Source organism: Onychostruthus taczanowskii, unplaced genomic scaffold (assembly GCF_017590055.1).
Source record: "Onychostruthus taczanowskii isolate IOZ18803 unplaced genomic scaffold, ASM1759005v1 scaffold4, whole genome shotgun sequence".
Classification (NCBI taxonomy): Eukaryota; Metazoa; Chordata; class Aves; order Passeriformes; family Passeridae; genus Onychostruthus; species Onychostruthus taczanowskii.
Window position 1 is genome coordinate 11044892 of NW_024501459.1, and position 21870 is coordinate 11066761.

At 38.2% G+C, this 21870-nt stretch overlaps 1 protein-coding gene across 4 annotated transcripts; it reads right to left on the reverse strand.

The window, feature by feature from the left end:
- Positions 1-7569: 7569 nt before the first annotated feature.
- ELOC (elongin C) lies at positions 7570-21745 on the reverse strand. Of its 4 annotated transcripts, none has more exons than XM_041412873.1 (4): positions 21608-21745; positions 14297-14356; positions 12731-12874; positions 7570-10185 (listed from the first exon to the last, which is right to left on the reverse strand). In XM_041412873.1, the coding sequence occupies exons 1-4, from the start codon at positions 21741-21743 to the stop codon at positions 9995-9997; spliced, it is 531 nt and encodes a 176-aa protein (XP_041268807.1). In that variant the 5' UTR covers positions 21744-21745; the 3' UTR covers positions 7570-9994. The 4 variants fall into 4 exon arrangements, with proteins under 4 accessions (XP_041268807.1, XP_041268808.1, XP_041268810.1 ...); XM_041412874.1 differs by lacking the exon at positions 21608-21745 and adding an exon at positions 21156-21537; XM_041412876.1 differs by lacking the exon at positions 21608-21745 and adding an exon at positions 20998-21537.
- Between the last annotated feature and the right edge of the window lie 125 nt (positions 21746-21870).

The window sequence follows — 21870 nt, forward strand, 5'->3', positions numbered from 1 at the left end:
GCAGCACTCGGTAGAGTGACTGTGTGCAGTCAATAAATTAAACAACTTGCGGAAACACGCTTCATAAAGCTGTTATTTGTGCTGTAGTATTTCAGACTTAAAGGATCCTCAAGATAAATCTACAAAATGTTTATCTGAAGACAACCTATAAAATTTATAATCCCAGTGATTATGTAAAACTAAGGATTTAACAGAAACTGATTTTTTAGGTCATTATAATCCCCTTCCCACTGTTTATGCTGCACATTCCAAAAACACTGAAACCCCTTCCTCTGTCCCTTCACCCCTCTCCTTTCTGATGATGTTAAAAAATCCTTGTGTTACCTCAGCTCCAGTGGTAGCCCTGATTTTTTCTTCAGAGATGGCCTTATAAGTAAAAATTAAGTTATTGAACAATCGTTTGCAGTTTGTATTACCTTTGAAATCTTCTTTAATTTTAGACCTTTAGAAGGGTTTTGCACCCAAAATCCTGTCTACCTTGTTCAACCATATTATTTGGTGTGATGCAAGTACCACCTTTATGTACAAGTTTAACCTTCTGGTATGTTTTTAATATCCTTAACTTTGAAAACAGCTAACTGGAGGAAAAACAAAACCTCAGCAGAACATAGCATCAGTTTCCAACTTTTATCCAGCATCAACACTGTTGTCAATATTAAAGCAAGCATACAAACGTTGGGGTTTGCTTAAAAGGCAGAACCCTTTAAGCGGAAGAGAGCAGGACTATCCTTACCCTGTGAGGTAGCTGCAGAGGTGAACAAGTCCCTTGGCTTTGCAAGAATTTGCTGAAGACAGGATCAATATTTGTTGATTGTTGAGTAGGAAAGGAAATTAGCCTACCAAAAGTAAGGATGGGAAAAGTATCATCATGTAAGTTGCATCCTATACATTTGTCTTCTAAATTCAATTCTCATTCACAAACTATGGGCTCCTGATGCCATTCAACCTGACATTGCTCAACCATGTTTTCCCTGGAAGTCAGTATTTATTACTATATGATTTTTGCAATACCATTTTGGTTGCAGAGGATTTGTTGCATTAAGCAGATGCATAGAGCTGGTAAAGGTTTCTCTTTCCTGCAGTTCTTCAGAATGAACTTAGGCTGTTACAGCACTAAGTGGAATATTTCTGTTTTACTAGTTGTCGTTGTTTTGCATGATCCAAACATATGTTTATCCTAAAATACATCTCTTGATGCCATATGCCCAAAGACAGCAAGAACATCAAGTTTAAGCAATGGACATGTGTTCCGTTACAAACATGGACATATTGACAATCTGTGTTGATGTAATCACAGCGAGATACAACTGATTTCAAACCATTATACTCAGTTTCTTAAGCTTCTTCCAAAAAACCCTGTTGAAGGTCAGAAGATACAAAGCAACAGCATAAGCTTGTGAATGCCAGAACACTTCATAGACTGCAAGCTCATTTTGCATGGAAAGATCAGCTCTGTGGTCTTAGGCAAATTGTATTCAGTACAAATATGACTTCTACTCTGTAATAAAGAAAAATTAGGTGAAAATCCACTTTTGAAAAAAAAAAAAGCTTTTAACTGCCCTTATGTTCAATAAGTCTTTTTTAATCTATCACACAGAGCTTTTCAATATTAAAAACAAGTTACCTACTATGTTTTTACTGAAGGATTGTTTACTGAGATAACTTCATCTATGCTGCAAATCCTATTTCTGAGGATAGTAGGCATGAAAAGCAAGGGACAGTTTGCCCTGCATATAAAATAGAGCATGAGTTAATTACTACCTACTCAATCTTAACTGGGTATGTAAGTAATTAAAGCATTACGCTACAGCTGAAAGTCGTGGGCAGAATCCCCCATCCCTGAATACACTTGGAGTTTATTCTTACAGGACTACCAAAGATGTCTTTTATCACTGTTGTCACATCTTGATTTTTTAAAGTGTCATGCAATGCCTAATGTATATGTGAAACATTTTTTTTAGCTCCTTGTCATCATGGGAATAGGGGGATCTGGAGAATAATCCCTGTGTTTTATTGGGTTTTTTCCCTTTCCTCATTTCTTGGTAACCTGGCTTGCAGAGATGTTTTTGTACTGTGCATAATGCTATAGGGATTAGGGAATCAGTCCCATAAGCACAGTAAGAAAACAAACACTATTATCAGTCTCCCAGAAAAAAAAATATGAATACCAGTAGCTTCTTCTTAAGTTATCCAGTAATCCCACTAAGGAAAGGCCCTAATTCCCAGAGAGGGTAGATTTCACTAGGAGTAAGTTATTATAATTTGGTTTTCATTTCAGTTTTGACCTTCACCTATGCAAAACATAGAATAAAACACTTCTGCAGTTAACCCTTCCTAATCTGTTGCAGGTATAGAGATGGATGACAGAATAACTGGTTTCTTAAAACGACTGCTTTAGTATTTAGCTAGTGCAGTCTGATCTTTCACCAGTCAACCTAAATTTTGCCAGAGATTTCAAGAATCAGAGTACTGGGTCCCAAATACTCAAAGCTTATGGGGTAAGATTTAATATAATCTGTTATCTTCATTATTTCAGAGGCTATTTTACACTGATCTGATCAACTGCATGATTATGACTCCCATATCGAAAATATTTGGAGCAAATAATGAAATTGTACCTCCTACCAAATTTTTTTGGTAAATATTCTTGCAGTTGACCTAAAAATCCACTTTTCTTCAGAGTTTGCAATACCTTATACTTACAGGAAAAATTAAACTAATGTTCAAACTGCATTTATTAGATAATTTTCTGATTAACCGAGACAGTTTCACAGAGGTAAAATATAATTCTTGATTAGTGTCCCTACAATTTTACATTTTATTCCCATGTTGTCCGTAATGTTTTCAAATGTCACCAAACATTTTTTCCTCTGTTCTCACCTTTTTTTTTTTTTCCCTGTATCATTTTTCTACAACTGAACTGTCACTACCTGCTCCTTTATGATTCCTGGTGCTAAAGTGACACGAGAGCTCAATTTCTTTTGCCTGTGTCCACTGTACTTTTTAGCTTTTCGTCTTGTCTCCTTACACAGAAGTCAACTGTACATTCATGTTAACTCCCCTCATTACTTGAGTGGCATCACAGCTGTAATCTGCAGAGCCAGGACGCTGCATCTCCTGAGCATGGAGGACTCCCTGCCCCTCAGAGGAATTGTGCCAACTGCTTCTTCCGCTCCTACCTGCCAATTTGAGAAGGGCACTGAGTTTAAAAACTCTGTGGAATGAAGATCATCTTATAAACAAGCTTGGTGCACCTGCAGAAACCATCAACTGAAGATGCAGAATCAAACCAATACAATCAAGAATATAAAAGTAATACATTACACACATAGCTAAAAATTAAAATTGCCTATTAAAACTAAAATTGCAAGATAACTTTGAGCTGTTGAGATTTTATTGTTGATTTATGCCTTAGTGATTATGTAGGTTTTTCATCAACAGGATATTTAATTTTCATCTTAGTTCTTAATAGTAACAGGCAAAATGTCATTTCCATCCCAGGACTTTCAAAGGAATGAAAAGATGCTAAGGAAAAGAAAAGTCTCACCTTATTCCTAATCTGCTACAAGGGTGGTTCCTGAAGAAGAGGGTCATCTTATTCTCAGATGACATATGCCTCCATTTCTTCTCTTGTTTAGGATTTGACAATTTTGAAGCCACTGGTGACCTGTGGCTTTCATCTTATCCACAGGAAGACTAAACTACCAATGTAATTACCATCAGATCAGAAAAGAATTTTCTGATATTTCTAATATTTCATATTACGTGGAGTTATAATTACAGTTGTAATTACTGCAGTGCAAGAAGCAGGACATGGGGCTAAGGAAAGGGGTGGAATTGCCTGCTTTAGTAATATGCAGAATCACAGAATGGGTCAGGTTGGAAGGGACCACAGTGGGTCACCTGGTCCAACCTCTGTGCTGGAGCAGGGGCATCCCAGAGCAGGATGCTCAGGTTACATCCAGGAGGTTCTTGAGTATCTCCAGTGAGGGAGGCTCCACAACCATGCCAGGCAGTCTGTTCCAATGCACAGTCACCTGCACAGTAGAGAAGTTCTTCCTCATGTTCAGGTGGAACTTTCTGTGCGTGTTTCTACCCATTGCCTCTTGTCCTATTGTTTGGCACCATGTGCTGTAATTACCAATTTGTAGTAATTGTCAAGCCATGTTTTTAGGCAGCAGGAGTCCTCTAACTCTTAAATGCTGTAATGATAAAAACTTATAAAGACAAAAGCTGTAAAAATTTAATGAGGACTGGGTAGGACCTATACTCAGTTAAGTAGATGAATGTATTCAAAAGTTTAATGTGTAATTATTAAAAGTTCTTCTGCATCAAAAGCATCCATAGCCCATGTGAACAGGTTTATTACTGTGCCTGTCAAATCCAAGTATTCAGGAGCTGCTCAGTGATAATACCCCCAAGATTTGAACCTAATTATAATTTAGTAATTTTATTTTATCTCTAAAACCTGTGATCTGGAGGCTTCTCAGGTGACTCCAAGAGTTACATGAATACCTAGTTTATAGTGTATTAGGAATGCACAGAAGTGAGTCTGACTTCATAACCAATAAAGAAGATAATGATAAAGAATTTTCAAAATGAAGTAGCTGTTTGGTTTTGCCATCCTAGAAGGAAGATAAAACTGCTGAAGAGGCATCTTGAGTAACCTCTACAGATACAGACGTGTGATAAACCACCACAGTTCCCAAGGGCTGAGAAGCAATTCCTCCAATTATGCACGTCAGACTGCACACTGCTCTTACTGGACCCTGCATACCACTTACAGAGCTTGAAGAATTTCATTTCACAGGCCTGTACACCAAGACGACACTGGTCGAGCCTGTTGGTTTATTTAATGTCCCTCGGGAAAGACAAGATTTGATATGGGATACAATTACCATGAACCAGAGCCATGATATAAAAACAGAATGGGTGAGCAGTTGACTATTTCAGCTGAGTATTTTCAGATGTTCTCTCCTTAAATCACAGATGTTTATTACAAGTCAAATATCTATGACAAATGTGAAAGCACCTTAAATGTTAAATATTGATATATCATTTTCATGTTTCATTTGTAGCAAACTACAAATAATTCTGACTCAAATGGAGTGTCACTTCTGAAGAACATTACATGTCAGCTTAGTATGGTAATGCGGGAAGCTTTTCCCTGTATAGAAAGAGAAAATAAATCCTTTGTGCCAAATGCATTTAAATTCTAGATATTCTTCAAGCTTGGTAATACCAACCAAGATTGACAACTTTTTAATCTGCATAACAGGCATCCCATTGTTTTGCTAGACAGAGTAAGAAGAATTCATAGCAACATAAGATACAGATTATGTATTATTTATAGTTTTGTGTAGTGGTGATTTGGTAGATACATTTTTTATTAGTGTAAATAGGATACCAGTAATATTTTTTTCATGGGAAGAAAAGCCCTAGCTATGAATTCTCACCTGAAAAGGCAGTTTTCAATGTGAATTAATGGAATTAACATTATTTGGTTTTTAAACTTCAAAGTAACTTCTGGTTGAAGAAAGAAATGAACTACAAATAAATACAGAATTGCATTAATCCATTCATGTATTCACAAAAAACTAATCCCACAAAACTATTCTGAAAACTAGCAACTTTAGCACTGAACTGTAAATTTTAATTTATCTAGAAGCTCTCTTTCACTGATCTAAAAGGCAGTACTTATTTCAGGGGCAATTTAAATTTAATTTTCCAATTCTACCCTCAACATAGGAGACAACAAAACATCACATGACTCACATATTGAAAACTGATTACGAAAGTTCAAAAGGATAAAATGTTGAAGTACTCCATTTGTCAAAGAACAATCATGATTTCGCAACTCTGATCTCCTCCCATTTAGTGTGAGAAGAAAATCCTGTATTCTGTAAACATAAAACAGTAACATGGTAATGACAGAGAGACAGATTTTTTTTTTTATTTATTTTGTTGGGGTTTTTTTGTTCATCCAAGTGACCTTTCTCCCACAGAAGAGAAATTGCACAACCTACATTTCAGATGCAGCATATGCAAAGCTTTATTTCATGACACATAACACTTGTTAAAACTCGGTAAAAACTCCCTCTTCTTTTCTCTGTGCTGCCTTAGTGATGACACTCAAGCTTCACAGGTGACTAATAATAAACACAGAATCTACTGTCCTCTTTCCTAGCTCATTCAAACATTGAGCCGCACCTGCAGTTCACAGCATTGGTTATCTTCCCATAAAATTGCCATCTAATAAGCCACATTTAAAAAGAAATTCAACTCCAATGCAGTTCATTATTTGTCAAAAGCCTTCAAAAGTTGAACTTTTTCTATGGGAAAAATCCCTAAAGCCTTTTTTTCCTAAAGCTTTAGTCTGCCTTTAAAAACAAGCATCATAGTTTAATTTCCAAATTCACTCAAGCTTTAATGAGTTCTTGCTATTTCTCTTACTCCTGCACTTTTTAAAAAGTCTTACTCAGGTGTTGAAATTAAGCTTATACCACAGCTTCCACCCTTAGTTTTTAGGTAGGAATAGTGCTACTTCGCCTTGTGCTTTTGTTTACTCTGCAGTAACTGTTAATCCCTTAAATTACATTGCAGTATTTGAGAGCTGGCAAAATTAAACTAGGAGTACAAAACATGGACTGAGAAGTTAATTTTCCTGCCCCACAACATTCTTGTCCACTTCATCACATAAACCAACAATTTAGGCAAGTTTTGGGAGCACCCAGGGAGCACCTGGGCAAAGTAAAAAGAAGAAAGGGGTAACAAACCAGTCACTACTGCAATTTAGGCCTGTGAAATAAAATAGACAGTAATAAAACACAGACAGAAGCAACTGATTTTCCAAACTTCCTACCTTTAAATGAGAATTGCCTTTCGGATACCGTGTTCAACATCTGTTGAATACAACAGCACAGAGAATCCTGATGGTGAATCCTCCTTTCTTCAAGCTCAAAACCAAAAAGGAATTTCCTATCTTGGGGAAGGGAGTTCTGATCATTCTAAATGCACAGACTATTTCACACTGGAGGCCATCAGAGACTTCTTCAGCAGCTTATACACACTCAAATGATGACAACCCAAAACGCAGCATGAATCTACACATTGTTTACAGTTAATAAAGAATCTGGAAGGTTTTATGACTAAATCAGCAGTTCAGCTTAAAATTTGAACCCCAAGTACAGGGCTACTTTTCTAAGTAAAAGAAGTAGCACATGACACTTGAAGTTTTCAAAATATCCCCAGCAGGATATCCTTGAAGTATCCTTGAAAATATCTTCCTTAAGCCTGTTCAGGAATACCATGCCTTTTTAGTACTTGGTGCTGAGAATTGTGGATGCTTGTAATTCAGAGCACTACAAAGATATCTTAACACTTCAACTCTGTGGCTTCAGAACTATGAAAAAACCCATCACCTTTTATTTTATACATGCAGCTTCACAACCTAGTATCCAAATACTAATTACATTAGCATTTTGCTCACTGTATAGTAGAGCCATGAAAACGATAATTCTGCGTATGAACACTTCCTCTTAACGTATCATAAATCAACAGAAACACAGGTTTAAAAATTTTCAACTTTGAAATTTATTTAGAACTCAGTGGTTAAGCGTGGTAAGTTTCCAATTGTCTGATAATAGCATACCCATTTAACTACCATGGAAATTGCACTAATTCCCCCTGCCCCCCTCCCCCTTAGAAATCTGGTTCATTTTAACAGCCGGTGGTTTTGCAAATAGTGCACTCTAGGACACTACTGCAATTCCTGAGTGTTCAAAGCTACTGTATAATACATTAAGCTGAAAGAAAACCAACAAAATTATTATTCAGAGCTAAACCAGCTATTTTACCTTACTGCTAAAGTACAGAATCTTAAAATGCAAATGTATTTTAACAAAATTAAAGAAATTGTTCTAGAATGCTTAAAAAGGGGAAGAGAAAAAAATGAAAAAAACCCCACTGTTTTAAAAAAATGACATCGTTTTTGCCTTAGTTTAAAACGAAATAATTTTTAACCTCAAGTCATTAGCCTCAAGACTTAAAAATGGCCAGTGAACTTAAGACTCACTCAGACTGATATGTAGTTGTGACTAAAATATCCACGTTGGTATTCCTTGACCTTTTAGGGTATTCCTAGCGGCTCTAACAAAAGCAGCATAACAGGGTATCTCTGGTTTCTCATTCTAGTGCTCTTGAAAATGAGTTACTAACAGCACTGACCAGAGTGCTTACACATTGAATTTCAGACAATCACCCTACAATGCACTTCAGCTTTACCGTGCAAAGCCAATCTAGTCACAAACATCCCCACATTAAACACATTAAATTGTGCCAAAGTATGTGACGTGAATAAATGTCAGCTAATCTACCAACACACTGACAAACGTCAGCATTGTTTAAGCCCAGAATAAAATTTCATTTGTCAGAACTGACCTCCTCCATGGGCAGACTGCATAGTCTATCTCAGTTACTAGTTTTCATCCAGGAAAATCTCTTCCAAGTTGTATTTATGTTGACAAACAGGTTTAGAGGAGAGTTTCAGCCCTCTAAATTAGCTGTTAGTTAAAACATCAAGAAAGAGGTTCCACCATCAGCTGGTGGGATTTTCCACGATAGACCACAATCACTTCTTGATCAAACAAAGCTGAAGCAGTGGCAACTGATGGAAATGCTAATTACATTGTTCTTGCATCATTTCTCATGATGCATTAGTTTTATTCTCATTTACAGATGATTTTAGCAGAAGGGTTCTTCAGGCTGCAGCTGAACAAAAAGCAACTTCTTAAGCTGTTTGTTTTCTTTATGGAAACTTGTTTTGAACAAAGAACTGATACTACAGGCAACAGCCAGCAGGATCTACCAAAAGATAACATATTCCACTCTAGTATTATGTCAGTGGCTTGCCAATCCTTTTTCCCTAAAACATTTGTAAAAACACTGGAAATACCTATGAAATTTATAAAACAGCTCCTAAAACATCTGCTTAATGTCCTTTCCTTCAAATATAAAAGACCTCCACATTTCAGGGTCTTTTACTAAGGGTACAAGGGAGAGATTGAGGAAGAGGTAAAAGGTAGGACAACTTCTATCTTTTCAGTTGCTATGTTACAAAATTTAAATGACTACTACTCTAGAGATTAAATACAGACTTTACATAAACAATCAGAACAATGGAAATAAACCATAACTGAAGCCATATAAAATCCTTATCAGGTCAAGTGACAGTATATTAAGAAAAAACATATATGTTATATAGAAGATAATATACACAGCTTTCAACAGTTATTTTGCCCCTTAGAAGTCACTGTCAGTAGGATCACAGTCTTGCTGTACAGACAAGTGACTGGAATATTTGAAATTACTAATGGGGTAAATTGAGGTTATAGAAGCAAAATGTTATCAAGTACACCTTTGCACATTTCTAAACTATGACTTAAATTAAAAGCCTTAAGCATTCTCCTACATACTCCACTTTGAACCTAAATGGAATATCACTGACAGTATACAAAGAGGGCACTTCTAATCTAGTAAGTGTAACTATGCTACAGGACAGCTATCTTACAAAGGAGATTAAGTTCAGATGTTTAGAAACTTTAAAAATAAGAGAAAGCTAGAAACCCTTAACAGCTACTTAAATGTAACTATAATTATCTTTTAGAGAGTATTAGACTAAACTCCAGTATTTGCTACAGCCATTGTATTAAAAGAAAGTTCTACCACACCTAAAGGATAAGGCATAGCCATCTACTAATTGGCATATTTGTTTATTTGTCTCAGTTTGTGAAAAGTCCTTATTTGTGTAAGCAGCAAAACAAACTCCAACTGAATGATTGCTATATGCAAAAGAACTGAAGGCAATTGCCTCTGCAGTGAACTTTACAGTTCTCAACAGCACACACGCAACATGCTATCTGAAAAAGTTACTAACTGAACTACATGTATTAAATACTGAAAAAAGTTTTACATTTTTTATTATAATTTATTTTATTTAACAATCTAAGAAGTTTGCAGCCATCAGAAGTTCCAGTGCAATTTCAGGTGCAATTGGGAATTCAGGAATCTCCGTAGAGCTGTTAGTATAGCGGACCTTGTAGGTGAAATACATGCATACTTTGGATAGAACATGGGATGGGATCTCTCTAAAATTGACCTCATTTGTTTCATTTTCTGCAAACTGACCTGTAGAAAGAAAAAAAAAACAACACAAAAGAACACCAAACCAGAAGTCAAAATCTCAATTCACTGCAAAATGAAACAACTTACCATATTAATACAATGTATTCTAAATAGACCTGCCCAAGTCTCATCTTCCTGGGTATTAGATTCTCCATTGTACAGCAGGATGTGTCACATTCAGAGCCCTCAAAATATTAAGACACCCAACATTATGAAATGTTTATTTAGGCTGCAGCCTATCAACATCATTTTGAACAACTACACCAGAAATTTAGGTTTACTCCAATATAGCTGATAAGTACTTAGCTGTGTGCTATGCTCTAAGAGGCATTAATCCAAATTTCTGCCTGTCTTATCCAAGGAAAAAAAAAAAAAGGGTCCTAGATGTTTCATATTTGCACACATACGTGTGTATATCAGTAGTCCCTTCTATGAACCCAGTAGCTTTGAATTCCTCAGTTTCAGGTAGAATTGACAAGAGAGTTGAAACCTCAAAGACACATTAACTTCATAAGCTGTGGAAAAAGATAGACAGCAGGGACAGGAAAATTCAGTTGTATTGGAGGGAAGTTTACATGCAGTACAAGTTTATCCCTATTAGATGCTAAAGAGATTTATTCAGAATTCAAATCTCAAAACACAAGTGCATTTGAAATTTGCTATCTATAGGGCCTATAACCATGAAATGTGGATGATACAAAAGTTAGGATCCTATGGTTAATCTCACAGGATTTCTATTATTTTTGTCTCTCTTCCCCTCACATCTTTGGACTTTCAAGCCATTAACTGAAAAACAATAAAAAATACTAACATTAACTCCATGTTTGTGGGAGACTAGCAATGTTTAGTTCCCACTATTTCTGTGGGCATTTCCTTCTAGCTACAGAGCAGAACTATTGACTAATGTCTGCACAGATTTGTGTACAAATATCTGCATGTACTGAAGCCAATATGGCTTGAATTTTAGTACAGGAATAGTTGGAAGCAAAAGAAGAAATGTTAACTTATTGGCCAAGCTACAGCACTGAAACAAAAGACCTGCACATCAATGAAATTATGACCTACTGAACTAGACAGCAACAGTACTTTTCCTTGTGACCCATTTATCTTGTTAGTACTTATATAAAGTATTCTGGACTACTGAGTCCTATACAGACTCAGTTTCTAGCCCTCTAAGCAGGCTACTTTGTCTTTTATTCATTCACACTGAATGAATTCAGAGCAAGTCTTGTAACTATTCTTTCTCTTAGATGTCTGGGAGGCTGGCATGGACACAAAACACTTACTACGTATTTTCAAATGCAACCATTAAAATGACACTGAGAATTTTAACTGCTTAGTTTGCCCAAGTATTACTAAGTAATTAAAAAATATATTAAACCAACAGATCTCTCCAGTCTCACCAGAATCTACAAGAGAACATAAGAAAGACCATATTCAGCTCCAAGTTCCCTGTAGCCTACTGCCCAACCACTGAAGTGGCCAAAGGTAAACACATAGGATGAAAGTATAGAAGAGAGAAAGCACTTGCGTTAACTTCTCCCTGTTCTCTCCCCCACCCTTTTGGTGTTCAAAAATTAGTTCAGATACTTCTCAAACCAGATACAGTCTCATTTATTCAGTAACATGTGAGGTCCTTCCCTCCTGTAAGTTTATCTACCCTCACCTCAAGCTAACTCATCACTAAGCTCAGGAACTCCTTGCCATAGGATGGTGTCAACATGTGGCTTTAACCCCAGCAGGCAGCAAAGCACCACACAGCTGCTTGCTCATTTGCTCCTGCTGTGGGTGGACAAGGGAAGAGGAAAGGAACAGGAAAAGCAAGAAAACTTGTAGGCTGAGAGAAGAGAAAGGAAACAAAACAAGTGATGCAATGGTAAACACCACCTCCCATGGGCAGAGTCATGATCAGACAATTCTCAAGCACAAGATGGCTCAGTTCCCTTTTTTACATCTCTCCCTTTTTTACTTTGGAGCAAGACATACGGAATGTAGTATATCCTTCAGTATTTTTTCAGGTCACATTGGTTGTGTTCCCTCCCAGCCTCTTGCACACCCTCCTGTCTGCTTATTGAGTGGGGAAAGAGTGAGAAACAGAGGAGGCTTGAACAGTGTGCATCTTTCAGTAACAGCTAAAACAGGTGTGTTATTGGCTCTGTTTTAGTCACAAATATAAAGCACAGAACCACGTGACCTGCTATGAACTCCACATGGAATACCAGAAGTTCTGCCATGGATGTGGAAATAAAGAACTACCAGCTCTCAATTGTTTTGAACTTGGCAGCTCCACATTTCATATAATACCCTCAAGTTCTCATACCATGGGAATCTAGTAGTAATAGGACAGTAAGATCCCTAACTGCCCAAATAGCAGAGTCCAGTTTTAAGTCTGGTACCAACAGAAACAGACTGTTCTGCTGGAAACAGGAACTAGGCAGGATGTGGAAAGTTAACATTTCTTCTAACTTTCACTTACTGCATGATAAAAATTCAAACTGTCCAAAAGTGAAAACAAAGAAGGTAAAGGTACTAAGTCTTCTGTACCTACCTGGTCCACTCAACATAGCTTTTATTGTTCCTGATGTTAATGCATGCTCTCTTTTTACAATGAACTCATGGCCATCAGAGGATATTAACTTCACATACATAGCATCTGGGCCCTCACACCCACCGTATGTCTTCTCTTCTCCATCTGTAATGGAAAAAAAGACAACGGTTTCAAAACACAATATACTGATTCACATTACTAAAAATGCAAGTTGCAGTTTTTTCTATGACTACGTTTGCAGGCTGAAGAGTCCAATACAACCAGAAATGAGAAAGAAGCATTTTGCATATCTGAAGATTATTTTTCTGAAGTAACCAGCAATCTGTTTTAAAGTAATTTTGCAAAACTTGGAATTTTTTTATTAACATCCCTCCATCATCAAATTCTGACATGATTTTTAAAATCTACATAGGATGAAATTTTCCTTTAGACATTCTCAAGTTGATTGAACATGCTACTGCTTCCTTCCATTACATTTATAGTCACGTTTATCATACGAATACTTCCTAAAAATTAACTAAAGACATATCTGATCCTGAAAAATACAGACGGCAAGGAAAAAATGCCTTCGGAAGCACTGGTGAGAACAAGAGCAGTCAATATTCCTGCACTGAAGAAATGACATGAAGTAAGACTCATCCTCCCTGACTGCCCAACCAGACCCAGAACCATCAGTGCATACCTGTGCTGTGGCCTTTGGCAGAAAGCATGGAAAGTGCCAAAGCCCTAAACCCAGGGAGATTTGAAAATTCTCCCCACAGCAGCTGGACTCTGTTTCCCTTCTCCCTTCTGTTTCGCTGAATACCTGCTCTCTACTTTGTTTCTTCTGAAGGCTTTATCCCCCTTCCTTTTTCTGCCTTCTTTTATTGTATCCTGACAGTGCTACTTTTAAAAGTTGAATTACTGTTGCCTGTGTAGCAAATAAACTATTGCCCCAGTCAAGTTGCTTTGTGAACTTGAAGTTAAAATTGTATTATGCAGCTATTACCAATTTAAATAAAGTTCTACCAGTGCCAAACATGCTATAATACAGTCAGAGGAAGTACAGACAAAACCAGAATCCATCCACTCCTGTTTCATTAACCAGTCATTTGTTGAGGCAGAAACAACAGTTTCAGAAATGTAGTCATATCACACACAATGTAATTTATCAGAAATCAGTCTGTATTATGAACTCTGAGCCAGAATTCAACAGGATGACTTTATTTAACAAACAAACAAGGAAATATTTTGAAAAGTACACAGTGAAATTTTCTTGGCCACTACATAAAAGTTTAGTGCTGTAAAAGCCTAGAGGCATTCCTATTTTAGCACGTACATTTTCAGGACTATGCATGTTAAGCAAGTGAAATTTTTTTGTTATAATAGATACACTCTGAACAAGTCTTCCAATAAATGAACAGTCACTTGAGAAAATTCTCCTACAAAACACCTATAGGAAGTTTGAGGATACAAGAAGTGACAAGATCAACATTTAAAGCCTTAGAATCCACCTCCTCTACTGATGTGAGAGAGAAAACGCTTCAAATAATACAAAAACAAGAAACACTAAGATTGTGAACTTACCCATTCTCTTCTTATAAAAAAATTGGTTTTTTTCAACTGCAGATTTTGCAATAGGAGCGTCTGAAAAAACACAAGTGGCAATATTTTCAGTCAGCAGCGCAATTTTTTAAATTCCCCTTTACTTATTAATCTTTATGTTACCATAAACACTCCTCCAAAAAGAACATGATGACAGACAACATGCAGTGTTGATGAGAAGTATGTTTTGAAAACAGGAAACCTATGAAGTTCACCCATGGGAAATGCAAACCCTCTACCTTAGCACCTCCAGTACTATGTGGAGGCCGACTTGCAGGAAAGCAGCTTTGCACAAACAGACCTGAGGGTGCTGGTGGACAGGTTGAACATGAGCCAGCAGCGTGCCCTTGCAGCAAAGCTGCACCCTGGATTTTATTTAAGAGCATTGCCAGAAGGTTGAGGCAGGTGATCCTGCCCCTCCACCTGGCACTGCTGGGACACATCTGGAGTGCTGGGTTCAGTATGACAGACTGAATTAAGTCCTGCAAAAGGTCACAAAGATGACTGAGGGATTGAAGCAGTGTCATACAAGGACAGGTTGGGAGAACTGGGGTTGTTTAGGCCAGAGAAGAGAAGGCTCAGGGATCAGTCTAATTAGTATGCACTGAATACCTGGCCTTCAACCTGTCCTTCACAGAAGATTGACAGTTCCCAATATCACCACCAATATCACCTAGATAATCTACTTCAGATATATAATGTAGGTATAATTAACCAGGAGCTTCCATAGCTGGTATACTGATATCCAGCTTGCTGCATGTGTTTTTTCTCTATGGAAAGGAAATTAAAGAGTTAGAGAAACGGAAGTACTTAACTGCAAAACAAATCTGGTATGTTCAGATACAACTTCTATTTCTTTACCCCAAGCTGCATCTCTTCTGGAAGAGAAATTCTACCCACCCACCTGCTGTCCTAAAATTCCTTTCATATCAACAGGCACTCTGCAAACATTAACCCAGTATAAATCAATGATACTGCTGTGTGTCCAAAGATTCAGAAAAATAGCACAAGTGATTTTAGATGGTCTCCCAGCTGATATTCAGGGTTGAGGGCAGTAAAGAGATCAGAATAGAGACCACACCCCACATTTGCTCCCTCCTATGTTTCTGGTAAACGTTTATCAAAAAAATGTAAGCAAGCTGAGGAAGCTGCACGATTTGGAAGGAGTACTACAGACACTTCTTTGCTATTGTTGATCACTTCACTTCTGCCCAGCACTTTGATGCTGGTTTATTCCATCTGTCTTTTTTCACAACTATAAACATGCCGTAGTGCAAATGTCTCCTCAGGCTTTCATAAGAAGGCACTTTGTTATGTCCACCTAATGAAACTACACACACATTATCAACAGTTTTTAGTTGTCTGAAGAGAAATGAGCAAAAATAATCCTCCACTTACATTGCTGCTTCCTTTGAAAGTTATCCCAACTTTACAGAGCTATCTCTAAAAAATATTTTCTTTACCACTGATATAAGGAACATTTTAACCTGTACTCTTGCAGGTGAAAAGTTCCTGAATACAAGGCACACTTAAGAATGTTCTTTCAGAGTTAATTCGTGTATGCTATAATAGAAATTCCCTAACATGGTGTGGTAAATGCCTTCATCACTTCCCACAATTCTAGGAACTCATCTCAGGAAATTACATTTGGGTGCTGGGACAGTTAGGGCCCAAAACTGATGGGATCTTGCACCCTATTTCAACAGTTTTTGCAAATGGAAATCAGTCATCTTGTTGGAGAGTATCTGTTGCTCAGGAACTGAAGAAATACCCCACATTACTACTTCTACTTTGCAAAAGACGATCACTTGTATTACCTCTTTTTCTAGCCACAAAACCATTTGCTACATTCCAAAAGAGTACTGAAACCACCTATGATTTATAAATAATACTACTTGGGGAAAAAAACCCCCAAAAAACAACAGAAGTGATAATACTCTTTGGAAGTGTTGGTGATTATAAAATATGCCTTGGTTTACAATACAAATAATGCCACTAGACACATGAATAAAGGCTAGTTAATGGGAATGCAGATGTATTAGCACCTTGCAAGATAAAAGCATAAGTTGAAGAAGCTAATACATTGAAAGATTGAAAATGGAGAACTGAAAAAGTCCACACAAAAAAAAAATAGATGTTGCTAAAATACACAAAGAGCATTTTAATATATCAAATGTGCTATCATATGATTAGAGAGGCAAAAATACAGTAATTAAAGAAGAAAAAAATTATCAGGCTCAGTGGTATGAATTCAATTGTATGCTACAGTAAAGTAGCATAAAAATGCAGTAAGCCTTTGTAGTTTTAGGGCACACTGAACTAATCCAGTTTTTAAAAAATTAATCAGCCATTTTCTTTGGGAAAAAGAAACTCAAGATGCAATCTGGGCTTCATATAACATCTGGGGTTAAATAAATGTGATGAGAGGTAATGTTAAAACAAAGAACCTTTCTACAAGACTACAGTATGGTGTTGCAAACATAGAAAAGAACTAGTTCCTCCAAAGAAATATGTTGATTTTTTTTTTAAACAATGCTGCCAGAAAAGAATAGGCAGATTTGGATGAGACAGAAGTGGAAAGCATTGCAACAAAAGTGGGACAAAACATAACACAGACATGTGACCAGTCCTGAAAAACAGTGTACTAGAAGCCACATGAAATTAAGTCATATGAAATCAAGACTCCCACATGAGGGGACCAGTACAGTCTTCTTTCACGTAGTCAGGGCATGTTATTTGAGACTATAGTCTTTCTGTGGTAAACTAGAAACTGATGCAGGTCTGTGGGAGCAAAAGAAAAAAAAAAGGGTGAGGGACAAAGAGGCAAATGCACATTGAGGATTTCTTTTCAATAAAGATAGGGAATATGAGCAATGTTGCACATGAGCGACAGCTTGTCTGGAATACCACACACAATTCTGAATTTTTTCAAGAAAAATAAGTTTGAATTACAAGAACTACAGAGGGAACCTATGATATGACTAAAAAGCCTGTTTAAAAAAGAAAAACTGATCTTCCTTATTCAGCTTAGCAAAACTGGGATGAAGATAATATAAAGATTCATTAAAAGGATAAACATCGGCAGGAAAGTGATGCCAACATAATATCTCAGTTTAACTTCAACTGATGAGAATAAGCAAAAAAAAAAGAGTAAAATTTATAGTGCTATTCCAGAATCCAAGTTTTGTTCTGGATATGGAAAACTCCAAACATTAAATTGCCAAAAGTAAAAGATGCAGAAAAACCAACCTGCTTTTAAGAAAAAAACATAGTATTTCCAATATATGATGCACCTGACATGTTAACAAGGGACACACTGAGTTTCACTCCGTTTCCATTCTGATGCAATGATGTGTCATTAAAAAAAAAAAAATCATGAATACTATTAGCAGAATAGATTTATTCCTGACAAAACAGCAAACAGTAGAGAGCCCAGAAAAATCAGAGAGCCAATGCAACAAATGAGGAAAAAAGAAAACCAAGAAACTCAAGTACTCTGGAAAACCTAAAACAACCAGTAATGGTTCCTCTTCTGGATCAAGAAGTGCTCAGTCTGCCATGACATTGTGTGAAGATCAGAACACTTTCAAAGCCAGAAAAAAGTGCACACAGAAAAAAAATCAAAAGAATATAGAAACACCTCCCACAAACTCTCATTTGTGCATATAGGGAGTACAAAAGGAAGATGGAGGGAAATTTTCTGTACCTTTTTTTTAATTGATAATGGCATGGCCTGAAGTTTTAAATAATAGGTCAAGGAGAATCAAGCAACCTTGTATGTTGTCTTCCAATAAATTATTTTCTCTCAGTGTATTTCCAGTGTACTGTTTATTACAAACCATATCACTGTATTTTCCTTCTGTATAATGAAAGCAGCATAAATGACAAGACAATATGAATAAAAAGACAGATTTCTGAACATGCCTGGGAACTACCTATATTTTAATTACTTTTCCACATTTTATAGTTGCCCTGTTTGACTTCAACAAGACTACACCAATGCAGCAGTCAGGACAAGAACACTACAAGTTTTTTTATATATTTTTGACTTGACTATTTCAGACTCTTGCAAATAACCACTAATTTATGTTGAAGTACATTCAGAATTCCATTTGCCCTTCAAGAAGGTTATGTGGCATTACCACAATGTAGCTCAGCTCCCTGACTTAAATCTCAAAAAAGCACAGATATTAGATACTACTGTTCTCCTGCTTTGCCTCCTTAAAAAAAAAAAAAAAAAAAAAACAACCAACAAAAAAAAACCACCCGCATGTTATTAAGAGAAAGTTTACATAAAAGGGATATGCCACTTTATAATCAGAAGGAGCATACAACACAACGAAACCCGGTGGATTTGGCACAGAAACTTTCCAATCAGTCTAAAAAGGACTTCCAGCTGTAGAAAACATAGAATTGTCTGGATGTTAGGGAACTGAAAATTGCCAAAAGCTGCCAGAATATTTACACCAACAAGGTAAAATAGTGTGAAGTATCACAAACCTCTAAACCACAGCAATTAAGCTACACAAGGCAAGTGTTCTTATTTCCCTACTTCAACATCTTCTCACACCTCTAAGAAGAAATAGGAAGTTTAGTCTGTTTGGTCTAATCTTTCTCCTGCTTCTCTTGAGCATCAAATGCAAGAACAAAACTGAAACTGGAATGTTCACAACCATCCCAGCCCACTCCCAAAGCTGCATGCTGATCTCCCAATTTGCCAGAATTCCCAGAACATCATTTCTTTGTATGCCTTGTACGGCAGTAAGTGGTGTAGACTTGAAGGACATACGCTAATGTAGCTGAACACACTGGACCACTGCACAGCTTCCAGAACCTCACCGCTCTGTTCTCATTTGCACAAGAACACTGAATCTATGCAAACATTTCAAGCATTCAGATTCTTTGATCCCACAGGAAAATCCTTTAAAAACTCAGCTTCTGGTTTAAGGAAATTCAAATAGCTTCCAACTCATTAGCTGCATGACATACACCCAACTTTTGTACACTTCAGCTACTGACATTTGTATCCTACACTATCCATACCTGGAAAACATGGCAAATTGGCCTTCACTAATTCCTGTGTTTGTTTAAAAGCCAAATATGACCTTTTTTGTGTCATTTATATATCAGTAAGAGTTTATCAATCACCAAAGGCAGCTGCATGTTACAACTGCAGCCTCCTACTGTTCAATCCTAAATCCTGCCCTATTCCATACAATAACTTGTTTAAAAACACCGCTCTTCAGTTTAGCAGTCACTGCTCAGCACACATGAAAAGATAATTAAGGTAATAATAATTAAGAGATTGAAGTATATTTAGAAAAAACATGAGGAGAAACTGGCAGAGCATGATTCCAAATCAGCTGATTCACTACTCCAATATACTCCAATACTCTCAGGCTGTAAAATTCAAATTTCCTGGGACACACAGGAATGTGACAGGAAGGCACACTGCACCTGAATGCTAGTTGAGATAAACAGGAGATGGGGTAGGATAGCATGTATGGATTACAAAACATCTTCGTTAAGATTTCTTTTCCTGTCTAAAGAAACATTCCTTTTCAGTAATTCCCCAGAAAGCTTCAAGGAAAGAAACCTCAAAAACGTGGGCAGGGCAGAGTCACTATTTTCTTCCAAAGAAATTTCCAAGCTGTACTGTACAGCTCTTGCCACTGGAGGAAAAGAGGCGAAATTCTACAGGGCGTGGATTTCTGACCTCCTGTTATAGGCATTCACCAAAACTGCTGTTATGCAAACTACACCACAATAAAGCTAACTAAATCCTGAGCCTTTCTAGGTGCTCAGAGACTTGTCAAAATCCATCGAAGTTCCTTAAAATAATCTGACAAACCCCATACTTGCATGACATAACTTGAGGATTTCTTGTAACATACATCAGAATTGTAAAAACACAGTAAAACACCTGAAGCCGAGTATCCCTGAGCGTGATACTCATTTGTCTCTCTACAACAATATTAAAACAATTAACAATACTAAAATTCTTCAAGTTAAGACTATGTGAAACTATCTAAATCTGTTCATCATGCACTCTGGTACAGAAAAAAACCCCAAAGTCAAATGGCTATTCTCTGACACATCAAGGAAAAAATAAATGCTGTAGTGCCAAAAGTTTCTAAAAATTATCTCAAAGCTCGCAGTGAAAACGTCAGCAAAAATTTTACTGACGTAAACATTTTACTGATATAACTTAAGCTCATTAAAAGGCTGATCTCAAGGAATAAGGTGCGTGCCACCTGTGCAAAGATGTGGCCAATGTACAGGCATAATAAACACTTATTCCTGTTCAAAGTAACTCTTCAGTTCATTGAACATGATCTCTCCCCCAACAATTATTTTGGTCTTTATTATAGCAAAAGGAGAAAATTGGAAGCATGTAGGGCATTACTCAGAAATAAGTGCACGAAGTGGTTCTTATCCCAAAGATCTCTCGTGTGCCTGTTTATCTACGTTTTTCTGGTTTGCTTCCAAAAACCATCGAAGCCAAGTAAACAAACAGCCTGTGACTATCTAGGTCTCCTCAGAACGCAAAGCTTAACTTACCAAACACATTTAGAAATATTTAATAAAAGTTAACTGGTGGAAGACCAAATTGGCTGTCAAAGCAAACTGCCAGCAGCACCATCACCGTTTCACACACAAATGTGAAGCTCTCAATAACTTACCAATGCTCAGGTTACCTTGTATTAAAGCAGAACTTTCCTCTGAGGAACACACAGCAGTCAAAAGCTCATTTCTGTCGCTACAGGTAGGGGTATCACCCTTTTCTTTCCTTATATTCGCCGACCCTTACAGCCGAATCACTCTAACCAGCACTTCTCACCTTGGCAAAACAACCCCTGGGGGCGCATCCTAAATTCTTTCGGCCTGAACTTTTCCCTTCTCTCTACGGCCTGGCGTAGGAAAAGGGCGAACGTCACTTAGGGCAGGAGTTAGGGAGCGATGCTCAAAGCCAGCACTGCTCCAGAGAGCCCCTTTTCCGGCGGCGCCGGGATTCCAAAGAGAGCCTTTTGGCGGAGGAACGCGCCTTTCGCTACCACCTCAGTGCGAGCGCCCCGGCCTGGCACCGCGCCCTGCGCGCCCCGGTGCCGCTCCGGCCCCTCCGCCCGGCCCCCGTTCTGCCCCTCCCCCCCCCCCGCCAGGCGCGGGGCGAGGCCCGCTGCCCGCCGCGGGGCAGCCTGCCGGGGCTACCCGCTCCCCGCCCGACGGGTCGCTCCGCCCCCGGGGTGTCCCTCGCGGCCCCGGCGGGGTCTCGCTCCCGCGACCGCCCCTCACCCGTGGGCGCCGCTCCCTCCGCCCCGCTCGCAGGGCCGCGGTGTCGGCCCAGCTGCCTCCGAGCGCTTCCGCCCGGGTCACGGGCCGCTTCCGGCCCCCCCGCGCCCAGCCCGTGCGGCGCCCGTGCTCCCGGCATGCTGCGCGCGGAGCGGTGCATGCTGGGGCGCGTAGTTCCCGGGGCATGCGGGCCCGCCATGTCAGGGTTCTGGGGCCGACAGCGGCTGAACATGAGCGAATGCGCGCCCGGCTGGCCAGGAAGGCCA

What these genes read in the sequence shown, in the direction of transcription:
- ELOC (XM_041412873.1), bottom strand. Translation starts at nt 21,743, where the DNA reads ATGCCGGGAGCACGGGCGCCGCACGGGCTGGGCGCGGGGGGGCCGGAA. An exon ending in GGAGGGAGCGGCGCCCACGG is followed by an intron (nt 14,357 to 21,607) that starts GTGAGGGGCGGT and finishes GTGTTTTTTCAG; the next exon opens with ACGCTCCTATTGCAAAATCT. An exon ending in AGCTATGTTGAGTGGACCAG is followed by an intron (nt 10,186 to 12,730) that starts GTAGGTACAGAA and finishes TTCTTTCTACAG; the next exon opens with GTCAGTTTGCAGAAAATGAA.